The 19,362-nt window shown below is 40.0% G+C and overlaps 1 protein-coding gene across 1 annotated transcript; it reads right to left on the bottom strand.

The window, feature by feature from the left end:
* Nucleotides 1-1,885: 1,885 nt before the first annotated feature.
* On the bottom strand, nt 1,886-16,464 carry LOC125777547 (uncharacterized). Its single transcript, XM_049452647.1, has 2 exons — nt 12,362-16,464; nt 1,886-2,306 (listed from the first exon to the last, which is right to left on the bottom strand). The coding sequence occupies exons 1-2, from the start codon at nt 15,826-15,828 to the stop codon at nt 1,886-1,888; spliced, it is 3,888 nt and encodes a 1,295-aa protein (XP_049308604.1). The 5' UTR covers nt 15,829-16,464.
* Between the last annotated feature and the right edge of the window lie 2,898 nt (nt 16,465-19,362).

Genomic DNA, 19,362 nt, shown 5'->3' with positions numbered 1-19,362 from the left:
TTTCTCTCAATCTTGAATGGTGTGGTGTACCTTGGCTCCTTTGGCAGAGGCGTCTCGCTTTATGGCATTCGCTTCTCAATGTGCTGATCTCCTCGTTCCACCAGTATGCGGGCCGATGGGTTATGTTGTGCCTTTTCCTACACATAGCAGCATCACAGGCTTTGCTTATGTGCTTCACCAGTTTTTCAGCCTGTCGGTCAACGTCGATCGCACCATCTATGTTCCCATCCAACATAAGTTTGAAGATTTCCTCATCGAACGTCTCCACCTTCCATCCTTTTTTCCGCAATTTTTTACGCTGGATCGAATTTGTGTTTGTTCGCGGATTTCCAGCAAGATGGCCAGGTGATCGCTATGCGTGTAGAAATCGCACACCTTCCAATTTGCAGATCGAACTAGCGTACTGCTGGCGAAAGTGATGTCTATTATCGATCCCCGTCCATTCTTTTCGAAAGTATTTCTACTGCCGGTATTGAGCAGCACGGCGTCTAACACAGAAAACGCTTTGAGTAGAGCATTACCCCGTCTGTTTGTGGAGCTACTACCCCATTCAATTGCCCATGCGTTGAAATCGCCTGCTATCACGTTTGGCGTGGTAGTGAGGGCGTCTCGTACTAGCTCATCGAGAATTCTTTCATAGTCTCCTTGCAGCACACTCGGGGGAATATAGCAGCTGTAGAAATAGATGCCACCTATTTTCGCTCGTACATAGTAGGATCTTCCCAGAAGCGGCTTATCTTGGAAGGCGTTACCCCCACAGGCCCATATGGCAACTTTCTTTTCCTTGTCAGAGATCCACGTGCCAGCGTTTATGTTTTTATACTGCTCACACACTATCGCCACGTCTATCTTTTTTTCGAATATTGTTTGTTTCAGCAGCTCTTGAGCCGCTTCGCAGTGGTTTAGGTTGATTTGGACAACTCTCATTTTGTCTGTTTACAGGCCGCTTGATATAGTGGACACTTCCAGCTTCCGATCCGGTGTCCGGTCTCTTTTTTCCCGCTGCTTTTGCATGCTGCACACGATGGGCTTTTGTCACATTCCTTTGCGAAATGTCCCTTTTCACCACATTTGGCACAACATGTGCTTCGATCTTCCTCACTCTTGCATGCCCTCGCCAGATGACCGTATTCCAGGCACCTGAAACACTTTCTGAGGTTCGGCTTTTCCCTTATTCTACAGACCACCCATCCAATCTTGAGCTTATGAGCGTCAAGCAGCCGTTTTGAGTCCGCTGCGGGAAGGCTGATGACTGCCGTCTGCGTGCCCGCGTATGCCTGTCTGATGGCTTTGATGGCATTTACATCAATGGAACTCAGCTCTTTAATTTGAGAGCGTATTGCCACCGCTATGTCCTCTTTGGTGGTGATTTCGTCCAGGTCTCTGATCTCCACTGATACCTCGTGGGTTAGGGTTCTTATTTTCGCCTGGTCGCCTAGGACTTTGCCTATCTCCCTTTCATATGCTCCCCTGTTTTCCATCTGGGCCTTCTTCATTTCAAGCAATATTTCGCCTTTTGCCGTTTTCCGAATCCGTGACACGTTCTCGCCAAGCTCTTTCAGAGCATCTTCCTTTTTGACAGCTCTAAGCATATCGCTGTACGACATGTTTCCCGTGCGCGCAATGATAATTGCATCGGGCCTCGGACGTGGAGCAAAGACGGCCTTTTTAATCGGGTTTTGTGCTTTTCGTTTCACCTGTTTCCATTCATCTGCCTTTTCCTCTTCCTTCCGTTCTTTTATAGGAATGATTTCTTCATTCCTCTTACACGCGGAGCTCCTCTTTTGGACTTCCTCTTGGCTGGCTATTTTTTTAGGCGGGGTCTTTCGCGTCAGCTGCTCATCCTCGCGGGGTCTTTTCGGCGTTGAGTCTGTTCCTGTAAGCCTTAGGGGCGCATTCCGTCTGCTTTCCTTGACTCTGTTGTACTCGCTTTGGGCGCGTGCGTGGAGTCTTGTGAGCGAAGTAGATCACGGATCTGGTTATTAATCGTTCTTTGAGGCTGTTTCATTGCTTCTGTTAGCCTTTTGATCATTTCTCCTAGTTCCGACATAGTGTCACCCTTCGGTTGCGTTGGTTCCAGTTGAGGCGTGCTGTCTTGCAGCGCAGGTGGTGACGACCTCGCTCTTACCGGTTTTTCAACAACTAGTGCCTGTTTTGGTGAACGCATCAATCTTGGTGCACGCTTGAATGGATCCGCTTCCATAGATCCGCTAATCGTCGACGTTTCCCTGGATAAATCAGTTTCTAAAAACATGCTGCCAGGGCTCTGAGTGCCGTTGCTCATCGTGCAGTCAAGTACACTGCTGCTATTTGTTTTGGTGTATTTTCTCAAATTATTCTCCATTGGTTTGTTTTTACAGCGCATCGTGTGTAGGGGGGCGGGCCGAAATAGACAGGAACGGGTGTACCCTCGGAGACTATGCTCCTACCCCAGTTCCCTGAGGCCTGTCCTTCGCTTTACCAGTCCCGGAAAACACGGACGGACCGGCGCTCGCCCGGGGCAACGCAGGCTACTACTCCTGCGCCCAATGCACACTCCCTGACCAGGGACCGAAGTGGCTGTTTACTGATACACCACGCGGCTAACACCTCGGCAGAGCAAGCTCACATCACCCTTTTTATCCTAACAGCGGAGACATCGCTGCTAAGTTATCCAGGGACTCCCAGTGCGCCGCGCTGTGTACCGGTCACGTTGTAATATCAGCCGCACCTAACATGGTGAACAGACGCTGACCAGGAAGCCGCCCATTATGGGTCCGTCGCGCCTGGATTTTTTTATTACACAACATGCCCTGCATGTTGTGGGGGACACATATTTCAAGGGGCGGTGTCGATTCGCCCACTGTCGCAGGAGTTTCAACGGTCTTGCTGGCTTTTATACCGCAACCTCCACTCCCGCCGCTTCTCGTCGGGGATTGCTTATTCGTTTAAACTTATTTCGCAACTAACCTGCTACTACAGGCCGTCCGGCTATCCGCGACCTGCCGACCCCCCCGGTCGCTTAAAGCTCAGCGACGGTGACTATTCCCATTGGAATTTGAAGCCCCCACCGGGTTGAAGCCCCCACCGGGAGTGTATGTATACGCATGTGCGCACATTGACTTGCATGTTCATACATTCATATATACTTATATGTACATATATTTGCATACATTGCCTAACAAATAAATCACAAGCATACAAACATACATATGCGTACACATATGAATATGTCACCAACAAAAAATTGATCTTCACAAGTCAATCCGGCAGCCAAATTGGCGAAGAACAAAAGAGAGATGATTACGCTGCATATTCTCTTCCGCAACGAAGAGACGGAACTACATTCTGAGTCAAAATTCATTCATTTAGACTTTGCTTTATTCTTCATTTTATGTGCATAATAAATTTATAAAATGTGAATTTAAGTTTTCTTTCATATAAAATGATATGCATTTCTGAATATCACTAAGAAGTATAACTTCATCCGCGCGTAGGGACTCCACGCACCTTTTTTTTTTTTGTCTTCTCTTACCAATGCAACCACATATTCGCATTTATTTGTTGTCCACTTTTGTTTTGCACAGCCATTTTACATTTTGCCAACATTTTGCGCTGCATTTAATTCACTATTTCTTGGTGAAATGATGATGAAGGAGAAGAAGGAGCAATAATATTGAATCCGTTTCATTATGGCGCGTGACAGCGTCCAGGCACAAGTAAATTTCCTTTTTTTTGACATCTGCCAGCTTCAACCATCCAACAGTTGCTGCTGCTTTTGTTTCACGTCTTAATTCATATTTCTTTTAAACTTTTTTTCTTTGTACTTGCTGTTATGCTCTACCACTACTGTCTTCTTGTATTGCTTGTGAATGCAAACGTATTGAGGCTTGATGTCGACAAAGAAAGCCAATTTTTTGCTTAGTGTGAAATAGTGCATTCGCAAAGCATTTGTACGAAGCAATTGCGCCTGTATGTAGGCTTCGGTGTTTTACATACAGTGGACTGTTGCTAGAGTCAAGTTCCCATATTTTAATATTTTATTATTTTTAAAATCGGAAAGTGAGTTGAGGTCCTTCCACAGTATAAACTCATAGACTTCGTAGTTTTCTACGAAGAGTGTACAATTAAAAAATTAGTTATTCAACGTCCTGTGTTATCTAAATTTGCTGACAGCAAAGAGTTATCATTTGCTGAGGCCGAATTTACTAGCCTTTTAAAGGTGTCATATGTTTAATTAATAGAACAGCTAAAGTTCAGGTTCTCTTGAAAATTTTTTTTCTGTGTCGAAATACCGCTGTGTTCTATTGCAAGTGTGAGCATCTTTATTTATATTCTTGCAGCAATATAATTTTTTAATTTTCTGGGCTATCGGCCATTTTATAGAAGACTGCAATTTATCGCAAATTATCTCCCAACAAACTAAATTCGTGATTTGACATTGTCTTTTAAAGATATTTTAGCGACAGTCACTGTTGGATCTATGATTCTAAGAACAAAACCGCTAAAAATCTGTTGTTTCTTACCTTTATAGTTTTATAAAGGTAAAGAAGCGGTTTTCTTATTACATGAGTTGTTGGTGAGCCATTGCGAGGTGCACCGAGAATGACTACCAGGAAAATTAGAGAATAACATGACAAGAGTGCACGAACAAAACCAAAGGCAAAGCATCGACTTAAGGACCGCGAAAGTCTGCAAACAAATTAGCAGCAATATGATATGTGTCGTACTTAGTCACTCCGGACAGCAAGGAAAACCGCGAAATTACATGGTTTTGACAGTGTTTGAGCACAATTCGATAGAGTTTCTGTGTCAGTTCGTGACCACTGAGAACACATAAAAATGTAAAAATTGTCAGAGACCTTTTTGAGAGCATTCAATTTCCTTCTCATTACAATTAAAAGAGAGGTTTCGTGAATGGATCTCGTGAAATGGATATCATACGGCATTGTATAAAATGAATTAAAAACTTGAAATAATCAAATGTTGTAATAAAAATTCGATGATACGATACTGAATGACATTTGTATTCAGTGACAATCTTAGTTAAAGTTTATCTAAATTATTTCTTATTCTAATTGATTTATTAAATTTTATTTGGTTTTTGTACAAAATTTCACTCCTTACCTGCTTACCATTTTTTGCTACGCGTTAATTTTTCCCTTTCAGTTCGCTTACTTCGGTATAATTTTCATTTTTCACCCCGTTTTCTCTGCTTTTTATCTTACTCAATTTTTTAGCAGCGTCAACGAAAATTTGTTTCGACTCAGCTCAACAAGGCGCTAGACATATTGAATCCTTGTTATCGCCTAAGTTGTTGCTTTTTGTTTTGTTTCGAGTATTTGCTTCCCAACTATTGAATGACGAAGCAATGTTGAAACAAAAAAACAATAACAAAAACAAATGACACCAAAACAAGAAAAAAACAAACAGCAGCTTCCAGTCATTCTCGACTAGCCGCCCGTTCGCCGGTTAAGCCAATTGGCTCTTTGGTGGTGCTAGTTGGTCTGTAAGCTCCGCAATCCACCACAGTATCCTGCGCTCTTCGCTCTATGTTGTTATTAAATTTACATCTCAGCCAAACACCTGCACGCTTTGGCTAATGCTCGGATTACTATTTTCACACCTGAGCTCTAGCGCCTTACGTGCTTTGCCCTGATCTTTGTACTGGCCTCTCTACATTTAATTTAAAAGTGACAAATATATTTTGCATCAGTCAACCGGACGACACTACATTCTGCATTGTTTTTATGAAGTATACATAAAGGGAAATGGGGAATAGCTAAGCTTTTGGGTGATCAAATCGACACAGCGAAAATTTTTTTGCCTGAAAAAATTTTTGAATGTTGAAATATTGATGTAACGGTAAAAATAAGTATGCATGAAAATACAAAAATGTTATTGGATGGTGAATTCTGACAAGCAGTTAGATAGGTGCAGAGTGTTAGTATAAGGGAGGAGAAAAGTTGGAGTATAAACATGTAGACACAGTGATAATGTGAAGAGTTCTGACGGTAAATACTGCATTCTGTTATGGATCGTAAATGGTTTTATTTTAACAGCTGAGTAGAAGCCAACTATTCTGAGAAAAAAAATAAATATAAAAAAAAACGTAATCAAATTGTAAAAGATGAAGAATATAAAATAACATGTAGGGTAAGAATATTTCTTTCTCCCGTGACAGTCTGAAAAGTCTGGAAGTCCTAACCCTTAGGGGTTTTATATAATATTATCATAATCTCGTTTCGAACTACTTCAAAACCTAAATTTTTTCACAGATTTTGTAGGAAATTGAATGATCTACAAAATGGTTTCTCACAATTTTTCGAAAATCTAAACGTTTAAAAGAAATGGACGCTTGATGAATGATTATTCAAAGGCAAAAATTATTTTTATAACTCAATTAAAAATTCATTATAAATCGGGACACGCATACGTTTGCTCTACAAAAATTTTTGTATTCAATTTTTCGATTAAGTTAAGCGTTTACATGCTATTCATTGCATCGAAATAATGCCTATTATATACTTGTATAGCATACATATGTATACACTGTAACTCATGCCCGTATAACTCATACCAAATTTTGCCAAGATATATCGTCAAAAGGTTTCCATAGAAACACTTAATTTAATCGTTCAGCTTATTATAACAATTTTTAATGAGATGTATTGCTCTGCTTTTTTAACTTTAATACTGTAAATAATTGCTGATTTGAAAATACTTAAAAGACAGACGTTTTTCAAGAAAAGTTCTTACGCTTTTGTAATGTTTACGCTGCATCCACGAACTGTCGCATACATTGTGCGTACAAAAAGAACCCGGATATTGCAAATAAAATGAAAAACATTTACTTATTTACTAGCTGACCTCGCATATGTTCCTGCGTGAAATTATGTGTTTTGAAATGAAAATAAAGTTAAATTTATTATTCCTTTTTTTTCAATGTAACGCAGCTTGATAAATAACATTTTTTGGTTTCTGTTCCGGTGCGTAAATGTACAGAGAAGATAGTTTTCCAGCACGCATTTTGGGCATGTGAAAAACATAGCAGTTCCAAATTTATGCCACACATTTTTAGCGACTATCCTTGTGTCCTAATGATTGTCATCTCAAAGGCAATTTTTACTGGAAACGGAATCCGTTTGTCCAAAGAAGAATGTGTGCGTGCGGCAAACCTCTCTTTTGCCACTCAACAGAGTACATCTAGCATCTAAATGCACCATATATACGTTGCTTCAAGATAAAGTCCATCGAAGCTGTTGCTGTGCCTTGGGCTGCTAATGTACGTTAATGCCAAAAAGAACGCCGACCGATATTTGCGCGACCACTTGGTGACATCTTAACAAATTTCGATCTGTAATTGATCACTTTGTGTGCAACACACATAACATTTTCACTGAATAATTTTCAAACATTTTTGAAGAAAACGACAAATTTGAACGATTCAAATAATTGAATAATTAACTGAATTACACTAATTGTAAAAGCCCGATAAATCAATAATGAAATACGCCAGAGACATTAAACTTTACCACTAAGATAGTATGGGAGAATGTGTGAAAATCTTAGGATTAAATTAATTGGGTCTGGCCAATTTTTAGGTGAAATCCCACATCTCGGGACCCGATCAACCGATTCGACAAAATTAATTATGTGGCATTTCTTTTACATTATTATGTCAAATTGTGAAAGTTAATGAATTCGGATAATAACTAAAATGGCCAAAAAATTTTTAAGTCTAATAAAAACTCTCCAAGCCGCTAGGTACCGAATATTTACACCCGGTACCTGTACTTGACTTTTGATCGAATATATCTGTCAATGTGTGATATATTCTTCTTCTTCTTTACTGGCGTAGACACCGCTTACGCGATTATAGCCGAGTCAACAACAGCGCGCCAGTCGTTTCTTCTCTTCGCTACGTGGCGCCAATTGGATATTCCAAGCGAGGCCAGGTCCTTCTCCACTTGGTCCTTCCACCGGAGTGGAGGTCTTCCTCTTCCTCTGCTTCCCGCGGCGGGTACTGCGTCGAATACTTTCAGAGTTGGAGTGTTTTCATCCATCCGGAGAACATGACCTAGCCAGCGTAGCCGCTGTCTTTTAATTCGCTGAACTATGTCAATGTCGTCGTATATCTCGTACAGCTCATCGTTCCATCGAATGCGATATTCGCCGTGGTCAACGCGCAAAGGACCATAAATCTTTCGCAGAACTTTTCTCTCGAAAACTCGCAACGTCGACTCATCGGTTGTTGTCATCGTCCAAGCCTCTGCACCATATAGTAGGACGGGAATTATGAGCGACTTATAGAGTTTGGGTTTTGTTCGTCGAGAGTGGACTTTACTTTTCAATTGCCTACTCAGTCCTAAGTAGCACCTGTTGGCAAAAGTAATCCTGCGTTGGATTTCAAGGCTGAAATTGTTGGTGGAGTTTACGCTGGTTCCAAGATAGACGACATTATCTACAACTTCAAAGTTATGACTGTCAACAGTGACGTGAGAGCCAAGTCGCGAGTGCGACGACTGTTTGTTTGATGACAGGAGATACTTCGTCTTGCCCTCGTTCACTGCCAGACCCATTTGCGTTGCTTCCTTGTTCAGTCTGGAGAAAGCAGAACTAACGGCGCGGGTGTTGAGACCGATGATATCAATATCATCGGCATACGCCAGCAGCTGTACACTTTCATAAAAGATTGTACCTGCTCGATTCAGTTCTGCAGCTCTAATAATTTTCTCCAGCAGCAGATTGAAAAAGTCGCGCGATAGGGAGTCGCCTTGTCTGAAACCTCGTTTGGTATCGAATGGCTCGGAGAGGTCCTTCCCGATCCTGACGGAGTTTTTCGTGTTACTCAACGTCAGTTTGCACAGCCGTATTAGTTTTGCGGGGATACCAAATTCAGACATCGCGGCATAAAGGCAGCTCCTTTTCGTGCTGTCGAAAGCAGCTTTGAATCGAGTGTCGATTCTCCTTTCACGGGTCTTTTCCAAGATTTGGCGCGTGGTGAATATCTGGTCCGTTGTTGATGTACACACTGATAAGGTCTAATCAGTTTGTTGACGATGGGCTTTAATCTTTCACGCAATACGCTCGACAGAACCGTATATGCGATGTTGAGGAGGCTAATCCCACGGTAGTTGGCGATTGTGGGGTCTTCTTTGTTATGGATTGGGCATAGCACACTTAAATTCCAATCGTTGGGCATGCTTCCATCCGACCATATTTTGCAAAGAAGCTGATGCATGCTCCTTCGCCGCCGTGTTTGAATAGCTCGGCCGGCAATCCGTCGGCCCCTGCCGCTTTGTTGTTCTTCAGGCGAGCAACTGCTATTCGAACTTCTTCATGGCCGGGTAATGGAACGTCTGCTCCATCGTCATCGATTGGGGAATCGGGTTCGCCTTCTCCTGGTGTTATGTGTTCACTGCCATTCAGCAGGCTAGAGAAGTGTTCCCTCCATAATCAAGTATGCTCTGGGCATCGGTGGCTAGATCACCTTTGGGGGTTCTACAAGAGTATGCTCCGGTCTTAAAACCTTCTGTAAGCCGCCGCATTTTTTCGTAAAATTTTCGAGCATTACCCCTGTCGGCCAGCTTATCAAGCTCTTCGTACTCACGCATTTCGGCCTCTTTCTTCTTCTGTCTACAAATGCGTCTCGCTTCCCTCTTCAACTCTCGGTATCTATGTGTGATACATACAGCTGATATTAAATAATAATCCTTCTCTAGTGTTATTATGTCTGTGTCTCAAAGATGGGTTAAATTGGACCAATACTTCCCTTAGTCCCCATATATGTACATCATATAAATATTTTCGAACTTCCTTGTGACTTTGTACATCATATATCGACCAATATGTTAGATATCCCAATAAAAATAAGAGAGCTTCTTTTACTCATAACAGTGTATCTTTGAAGCAAAATTTGAGCGAAAACTTGGCCTAGCCCCTATATAACTAATATCAGAATTTTGGAACATCCGGCTGACTTCACTCTATATGATTGGTTTTACACCTTATAGCATTTCCTTCGCTTTGATTCTTGCAAGTTGCAAGAGAATAAATTTTATTATGTTCGTTTTTGTGAAATATTCGGCCGCACCCGAACTCAGCCTTTCTTACTTTTATTTTATGTTTTCCTTAATGGGCATCTATTTAAAAATACACACAGACAATTTCATATCATCCCGGTGAACATTTTCGAAGTTACAGCCAAATTTGAAAAAGCGTTTCAGAGTGCATGGAAGTACAAATTCCAAATTTTAAAGCGTTTTTCTCAAAATGGTGTTATCAAAGTCGGTGACCAACATTACTCGAAAACACCTAAAGTCCCAAACTAATTAAGCGAAGATTTTTTCGAAAAATATCCAGTTCAGAGTCTTCTTTTAGCTCCCGGAGATGAGCTGTAGTTCTTTCCAAATAAATATTTTGCTAATACTAAGTCTTAAAATACCTTCAAAAGATCGCGCAAGAATTTTTGCGCTCGAACGAATAGCGATGAAAAGCGAAATAGAACAAAAAGCCGAAATCGTGTTGTTTTGTTCACGTTATAAAAGCGAATGGAATTTATTTAAGCAATTGTTACATCTAATGTTTGACAGGATTGCAGAGTGCGTAAATGTACAAAAAGTAGTAGGTGATGCCACTTAATTATCAGGTGATGTTCTGAGCGCTCTGAACATACTCCCCCCGATGGCGAGTCATACCGCCAGCTAAATGATCATCGATGGGAAGAGCGCACAATTTAGAGATGGCTCGTTTGCAAATACCATTGGCCGTCTTAACTTCAGCTACACGAACTTTAGAATCGTTCCCCAGGAAGACTTTAGTGACTCTTCCAAGCAGCCATTTGAGTGGCGGCAATGCTTCATCCTTGATAAGGACAAGAGTTCCAATTGGGATATTGTTCCTTGGGTATCGCCATCGTGAACGTTGTTGCAACAGTGATAAATATTCGGAACTCCACCTCTTCCAAAAGGTCTGTTGCATGAATTGTATTCGCTGCCAGTTGTTCAGTCGACTGGTGTTTATTGTTGAAAGGTTTGGTTCTGGTAAAGACGTTAGTGGTGCTCCTATAAGGAAATGGCCTGGTGTGAGAACATCTAAATCATCGGGATTTTCTGTAATTGGACAAAGTGGTCGAGAGTTAATAACTGCTGAGATCTGACATACGAGTGTTCTAAGTTCATCAAAAGTGGGTACTGCAGAACCAACAATTCGCCAGAAATGGAATTTCGCTATTTTAATTGAGGCCTCCCAAAGACCTCCGAAATGAGGAGACCGAGGTGGAATAAACTTCCAGTCAATTCCTTCAACAAGGCACTGCCGATAAACTGCTTCAACATGTTGCTGCTTGAGAAATTGTTGCTGCAATTCTGCCATTTCATTTCTTGCTCCAACAAAGTTTGTTGCGTTATCAGACCAAATGATCTTTGGTTTTCCACGAGTGCAATAAAAACGACGCAATGCTGCTAGAAAGGATTCAGTTGATAGATCCTTTACGACTTCCATATGAACCGCCTTCGTAGTAAAACATATGAAGAGACTTATGTAACATTTCGTTGATGGTCTGCTTCTTATTTCAGATCGGTAGTAGAACGGTCCGCAATAGTCAACTCCGGTGATTAGAAAGGGCCGACTTTGACGGACGCGGTCTTCTGGTAAGTTTCCCATAATCTGTTCGCAAATCTTGGGTCGTAATCTGAAACATCGCACGCACTTGTTTACTATGTGACTCACCACCTTTTTGCCTCCCAGGGGCCAATATTGTTGTCGAATTGCAGCAAGTAATGCTTGGGGTCCGGCATGTAGATTCTGATGGTGAAAATGTGTTATAATAGATTCTGTTAGGGGATGTCCCTTAGGTAGAATGATTGGATGTCGTGAATGGTAATCCAATAACGCATTTTCTAAACGACCACCTACTCGAATAAGTCCAAATGAGTCTAAAAATGGTGACAAAGACGCTAATTTACTCGATGTACTTATTGGCACAGACCTTTTAAGATCCTTGTATTCAGAAGAAAAATTCACTCTTTGCACCATACGAAGTAAATACCAGGTTCCTTGTTGAATATGTGTAGTATCGAGAATACCAGAATGGTCCTTTTTGATGAACATGTGTACGTAACCATATATGCGCTGCATTACTGTAAAGGAGTTTATATATTTACAATCAAGTGATATATCAGTTACTGAAGTTGACGACAGTAATGCATTTTTCCGCCGTTCAGGTAAGTTTCTAACGCGAATACTACTTTCTGGCCAATTTGTTTCCAAATCAAGCAGAAATGGGGGTCCAAATTTCCAAAGTGAAGAGTTTGATAACTCTATGGGCGATGCACCTCTCGACAAGATGTCTGCAGGGTTTAGATGTGTTGGTACATACCGCCACTCCATGCCATTAGTTAAATGCTGTATACTTGTAATGCGATTGGCGACAAAAATATTAAAACGTGAAGGCTCCTCCTTGATCCATGACAAAACCGTTGTAGAATCCGACCAGCAGAAGAATCGACAGTTAAATATACGTAAATTGTATATAGACTGAATTACTTGAGCCAGAAGCGCAGCTGCACATAACTCTAGTTTAGGAACTGTGACCGTTTTTAATGGGGCAACCCTTGATTTCGAACAGAGCAATGTGGAATATGCATGTCCACCTAAACGAGATACTACGTAGATACAGATGCCGTAAGCTAACAGACTGGCATCACAAAATGCATGTAACTCCAAGCTAGAATTTGGAAAGCCAACATATCGCGGAAAAGTCATATTTCCTATACTACTAAATTCATCGTAAAGTTGAAGCCACGCTGTTTGATAAGTCATTGGTAGACTTTCATCCCAATCGATCTTCTCCACCCACAGTCGCTGAAGGAATATTTTTGCCTTGCACACTACGGGTCCAATTAATCCCAATGGATCATAAAGTTGAGCAATAACCGACAAAACTGAGCGCTTAGTAATTTTTGTATTGTTTTGGCGAGAAGTAAACGAAAATATGAAAATATCAGCATCGGGATTCCATTGAAGTCCAAGCGTCTTAGTTAAAACACTTCCATCATCGAATTTGATTAATTTCTCCTTATCTGTATCCGGCACATTGCTAAGCACTTCTGGTTTATTTGAACACCATTTTCGAATTTTAAAGTTTCCTTTACCTAACAGATCAGAGGTTTGTTTCATTATTTCTTTTACTTCTTCAACGGTGTGAGCACCAGTGATTAAGTCGTCGACATAAAAATCGCGTTGAATTATTTTGGAACCAATGGGGTATAAAACTGCTTCATCGACAGCAAGTTGATGCATGGTGCGAATAGCCAAAAATGGTGCAGACTTTGTCCCATAAGTAACCGTATCGAGTTTAAATATTTTTATGTCATCTTTTGGATCGTCCCTCCAAAGTATGCATTGCAAGTAATTATCAGGTGTGGTGACTCGAATGCACCGATACATTTTGCAAATGTCTCCGGTTAGGGCGACCGGATTTGCTCGAAAACGAAGAAGAGTGTCGGCTAACTTTGGCTGAATGGTTGGACCTGCCATCAGCGCATTGTTCAATGAATAACCAGTTGTAGTCTGTGCTGAGCCGTCGAATACGACTCTAAGTTTTGTTGTTGTGCTATCGTTTTTGAACACGCAATGATGTGGAATAAAATATGTGGGTAGCGATGGTATTGGCTTCGATACTGGAGACATGTGTTTAAGTTCGAGATATTCCTTCATAAAAGATATGTATTGTAATTTTACTTCCTTATTACGTTCGAGACGCCTCTCAAGAGTTAGAAACCGTCGTAACGCTTGCTCGTAGGAATCACCAAGAAGGCTAATACTGGGCTTTAGAGGTAAGCGAACGGAATATTCGCCTGTCAGCAAACGACTGTAGTTTGCCTTAAAGTGATCTTCACAATCGAGTTCCTCTCTTGTTGCCTTACTAATTGGCTCAAAGCTGTTGTCTATTTCCCAAAATGAACGCACCAGTTCATTGGTAGATGGATGACCTGCGTCACACTCAAGCGATGTTGTTACGGTTGTTGTAAGCGATGATAGTTTTGGCGATGTGCTTTGGCCACCCGATACGATCCATCCAAAACGAGTTTTTTGTAGAATATAATTATTTTTCAAACGAATTTGACCAATGCAAAGCAAATCAAAAAATATGCTTGCACCTATGAGAAGATCCACACGTTGGGGCTTCTGAAACTCAGGATCAGCTAAGTTGATATTCGCTGGAATATCCCAATCACTGACTTCGAGTGGATAGTTTGGCTGATAATCGGTGATTGTTGGAGTTACCGCAGATTCTAAATTGACACTGAAGCTGTTATGTACAGAGTGAATTGAAATGTTGACGCTAGAATTAACAATAAATTCCGAATCTCCGATACCAGAAACTGCTAAAGACGATTTTGATTTTTTAATTTGTAATTGATTTGCTAATCTCGTCGTTATAAAGTTGAGTTGTGAAGCAGAATCGAGGATTGCACGACATGGTATTAGCGATCCGACACTGTTGCGAACGAAAACAATAGCAGTTGCAAGAAGCACACATTCAGTTGAACAAGAGCGTGACAGAGGTGAAGGTGAGCGACTTTTTGATGTCCTTGTGACGAGGACAGCTGGCTGTGATGGACCAGGTGTGGTTTCTAAAATACCAGTTACGGCTTGGTGGACTTGAGTAAAATGCAGCAGGGTATGATGCTTCATTGAGCAACAACGACATGTAGAAGATTTACATTGCTGCACCTGATGTCCTGGTTTGAGACAATTTATGCACAGATGTGCTCTTTTGGCTTCCTTCCACCTGTCACTTGGACTCAAACTTGCGAATAGTGGGCACGTGTATACAATATGGTCATGTTTTTGACAAATCGAACAACTTTTGGTGGAAGTCTTAGAAACAACAAATGCATTTTTACGATACTTTGTATTGCTCACCTGTGTGCTAGGTGTTTTTGTTACCATAGCATGAGTCACATTTTCTAATGTTTGACATCTCCTCTGCAAGAACGTAGTCATGTCCGTCCACGTGGGCAACTCGTCAACTGGAACCTTTTCTTCCCATAATGCGTGTGTTTCGGGATCCAATTTCTGTGCAGCGATATACTGAAGCAAACAATCAGCTATTTGTTCGAACGTACCCAACGAATGCAAGGCTCGAACATGCGATACTAATTTGTCCACCAGCGAACGCAACTCTCCTGATTTCTTGTCAGTGCTCACCCTCTGTAATCCGAATAGCTCTTGAATGTGTGCCTGAAAAATCAAACGTCGATTACTGAATCTTTGACTAAGTAATTTCATAGCAATTGTGTAGTTTTCGTCACGCATTTCAAGTGATTGGATAGTATCCAGTGCTGCTCCCTTTAGGCATGAACGAAGATGCTGGAATTTTTCCAAGTTTGACAATTCTGTATCATCGTGTACTATTGTTTGAAACATGCCAAAAAAGTTCGGCCAATCTGTATACGCTCCTCCAAATGACGGTAGCTGCAACTGCGGCAGACGAGACTTTGGTTGTTTCATCACAATGACCGATGGTTGCTCCTGTAAAGGTTGATGTCTCGTAGATGACATTACTTGAGGATCCAACTTGTTTAACTCCCTCGTAAACGCTGCCTTAACTCTGATGAAAGTTGCCGCGAATTCATCGCGAGTGGTAGTTTCAAGCTCATCAGGGTCCTCTTCCTCCAATTGTGACTGCGTTAATTCGAATTGATGTTGAATACGATCGAGCTGTTCTGATCTGACTGATAGCTCTGCATGATCCATGGAATTAAGTTCTTCCATGCCAAGTGGTGTTGAATTTAACTTGCGTAAAATGGCTTCACTTTTTCTTTTTAAAAACGACATTTTTTTTTAAACGAATGTTACGAGGTAACTGTTTGCACGGCAAACTGTTTATATATTAATACGGTTAAATGAAACTGTTCAACTAAATTAACAGTTGAAGTTCGTGATTTGTACACTGTATATTTTGCACGGCAAAATAGGAGAAAAATTACGAACAACAAAACTATTAACCGCGATGAGTTAACTGTAGGATCTGGTGATCTGTACACGGTACTGCGAAAGAAGCAACAAAGTATGCAATGTAACTGCACGCGGTATCACGTCGGGGTCACCAACAAATGTATGTCGTCGCGCAAGAATTTTTGCGCTCGAACGAATAGCGATGAAAAGCGAAATAGAACAAAAAGCCGAAATCGTGTTGTTTTGTTCACGTTATAAAAGCGAATGGAATTTATTTAAGCAATTGTTACATCTAATGTTTGACAGGATTGCAGAGTGCGTAAATGTACAAAAAGTAGTAGGTGATGCCACTTAATTATCAGGTGATGTTCTGAGCGCTCTGAACAGATACCATAAAATGTGTACAAGTTTTTGCTAGTTCTTAGACCATCTTTTAATTAATAAGACCAATGAACAAAGGATTACAATGATCTAACCAGAGCTCTTGAAAAACAAAACTTTCTTATTTGTTTATATCTACTTGAACTGATATTTCTAGTCTTTCTGTTATACCAATACCAAGTAAATTTCGTACGAGATTTAAATTTCCAATCGAGGCAGGAACCCTTCTTCCTGAGTTAGTTATAGCCGATCAAGGGCAAAGGGTATTATACATATAATTGTAACAAAAAGTTGAGAAAAATAGATAACTATAATGTAATTAATTCTTTAAAATTTAATCGTTAATTTTAAGTTATTACCTGAGTTTGAAACCGTTCCGTGAATTAAGCCTGTTTATACGTTTTTTACGAAATGTGTACTATAATTTTTATTGCGTATTTAACCCTCTTAGCTCTTTTATTAAGTTTTTAGATAAGTGAATACAGCACTTCTGTAAGTTCTACACAAGCTTCAACTATGAAAAGCTTTGATTTAGCCCTAGTTCGTTTGATTCCAATTGAAATTTTTATCTTGTAATATAAAATCAAAAAATAGTTTGGTCTGACTAATATCATGTTGATTGGATAGGGTAAACCACAGTTCCATAGTATGGGTCTGTTCAAATTCCTGGACAGTTCGTAACGGCTACAATCGTAAAAGAAATATTTTTGTTAATCTTTATATAAACAAATATCGCGTTACAAATATATATGAGCATTTTCACCAGCACATACGAATGTATGTAGATTTAGGCATAGATAATTTTTACTAATACCACTATCAACACTGCAATTAATGTTCCTTTCGAGTATATTGATTACTTACTTTAATATTTAATATATACAATACAAATATTTTACTGACAATGTAAAGGATCACAAACGATCCTAAAGTAATAAACATATAAGAAATAGTTATGTTATGGCGTTGAGAAGACTTATGATTAAAATATCTGTACAGGGTCCATGATATTATATATATTATTCAATAAATATTTAGGGTGGTTTCTGAACAGGTGTTACAGGCGCTTTAAGCATATTTGGCAAAATGATATTTCCAGTTTGAAACAATTTGTTTTCGTTCACATTTTGCTCACAGGGAGTCTTCGATTACATGTCTCTTTCAGCTTTCGACAGTGGCTAACGGTTACAAAACCCAAATACACACGCGAATATATACAAAGCCCATATTAACAAATGAGCAGCAATTCATATAACACATACATACATTCCCACATCTGTAAAGGAAGCGAGATACTAGTAAACACATTTTAACATCCGTGTCACATTTGACAATTCACGCGAGATTTGCTGTCATTTGAGAACTCAAGTGATGGCTGACTGGCGAGAGATGACAGTAAACGGGGCTTGGAAGGGGTTGAACATTTGACTTGTAGTTTTTGCACTAAATACAAAGCTCCGACAATACACCTATTTCATGCCCCACCTGCCACCCTCCAGCAACGTCCTGACACTTCAATCGAGCTTTTATGCAATCAAATGTTGGAGTTGTATACTTGCGCTACTTATTTGGGTCAAAGAATGTTTTCTGTTTTATTGCAGTGATTTTCCATAATTTCCTCAATTCTAAGTGATACTGAAAACTGTAAATTCAGGGGAGAAATCATTAGTACATACCCACTAGTCGTCTGAAATATAAATATATATTTATAGAAGTGACTGAAAATTGGTGTTTCGTTGGTGCCACTATTTAAATAGTACATCATTGCCGAGAAGATTTCATCCGACAAACTGTCGAAGGCGTGCTGATGGGGTGCTAGCATAGGGATTTGTATTTTGGCAGGATCCTACTGGCGTATGGATTCCATTTGTGTAATAACCGTTGGAGAATTTGTAGAATACACATATGACTCTGAGCTATTATATACATTTATTCATACATTAATATTTGAATACGCATCCTCATACTGCTTCGAGTCTCATCTGCACAATGTTTGATTAATGATCTTTAAGTGGTAGATATTTTTTTCTGATAGAGTTAGGCATCTAACTGAAATCAAACATAGGGTAGGTACTTTTATACATGCTGAAGGGCAAATATGGATAGACAATGGGCTTATTTATACAATTTACTGCAAACACATAATGTATTATGAGTTAGATTTTGCAGAAACTTATAACTTAATACACTTCAACTCTTGCACGTTGACCAATCGAAAGAGGTCAACGGACTATTTACACATAACATTGGAGAGAATATATCTTCAATGCGAGGTTAGATTTGATGTCCTCATTTTATTTTCTGATTGCTTGCTAAAAGTTGAAAATGGTCACAAGTTTAAAAAGTTTGGTAGCCTTTAGTGTAGTAAATTATGTATTATTTATAACCTATTGTCATTATTATTCTTTATTATATTGCCTATTAGGTATTATCTGCCTCTTTATTATATTCAAAATATTATAAAATGATGTTTATATATAATACAGATTTAAATAATACATTTAAATACATATATATAATATATCTATAAAATATTGCCGCTTATATATCATTTCTGTTTCGCGCGCTTCATTCTTAATCATATTCAGCCCACTGAGCCCTACTATTCGCCACACCACCACCCATCTTGAAACCAAGCATTCATTCATTATTGGATAATATTTGACCGCATAGACCACGTACAGTATGCAATGAAGAAGTTTCAAGGGACATCGCTTCGCTCTAGGGGCTCTCGTAAAGTTCCAAGGATATCCAACGATTGCGAACCAAAGTTTGTTCAGCGAAGAGGCCAATATCTGACTTAATGGGTATGTAAACAAGCAAAATTGCCGCATGTGCGACAAAGTGCAACTTGAAGAGATTTAAGAGCTACCATTTGATGGAAAAAAAATGGTTTGATGTGGTTTGTGGGCCGATAGAATCATCGGTCCATATTTCTTCAAAAATAATGCAGGTGAGAAGGTAATTTTCAATGGCGACCGTTATCGCGCCATATTAACCAACTCTTTGATGCCTGAAAATGAAGTTCGTGAC

This window comes from Bactrocera dorsalis, chromosome 3 (assembly GCF_023373825.1).
Source record: "Bactrocera dorsalis isolate Fly_Bdor chromosome 3, ASM2337382v1, whole genome shotgun sequence".
In the NCBI taxonomy this organism is placed as follows: Eukaryota; Metazoa; Arthropoda; class Insecta; order Diptera; family Tephritidae; genus Bactrocera; species Bactrocera dorsalis.
This window is presented reverse-complemented; position numbering and strand designations above follow the sequence as displayed.

Excerpts from the sequence above, each read along its gene's own strand:
- LOC125777547 (XM_049452647.1), bottom strand. The coding sequence starts at position 15,828 with ATGTCGTTTTTAAAAAGAAAAAGTGAAGCCATTTTACGCAAGTTAAAT. Across the intron at positions 2,307-12,361 it reads ACTAATGGCATGGAGTGGCG|CAGCAGTGTACTTGACTGCA; the intron begins GTATGTACCAAC and ends CAAAACAAATAG.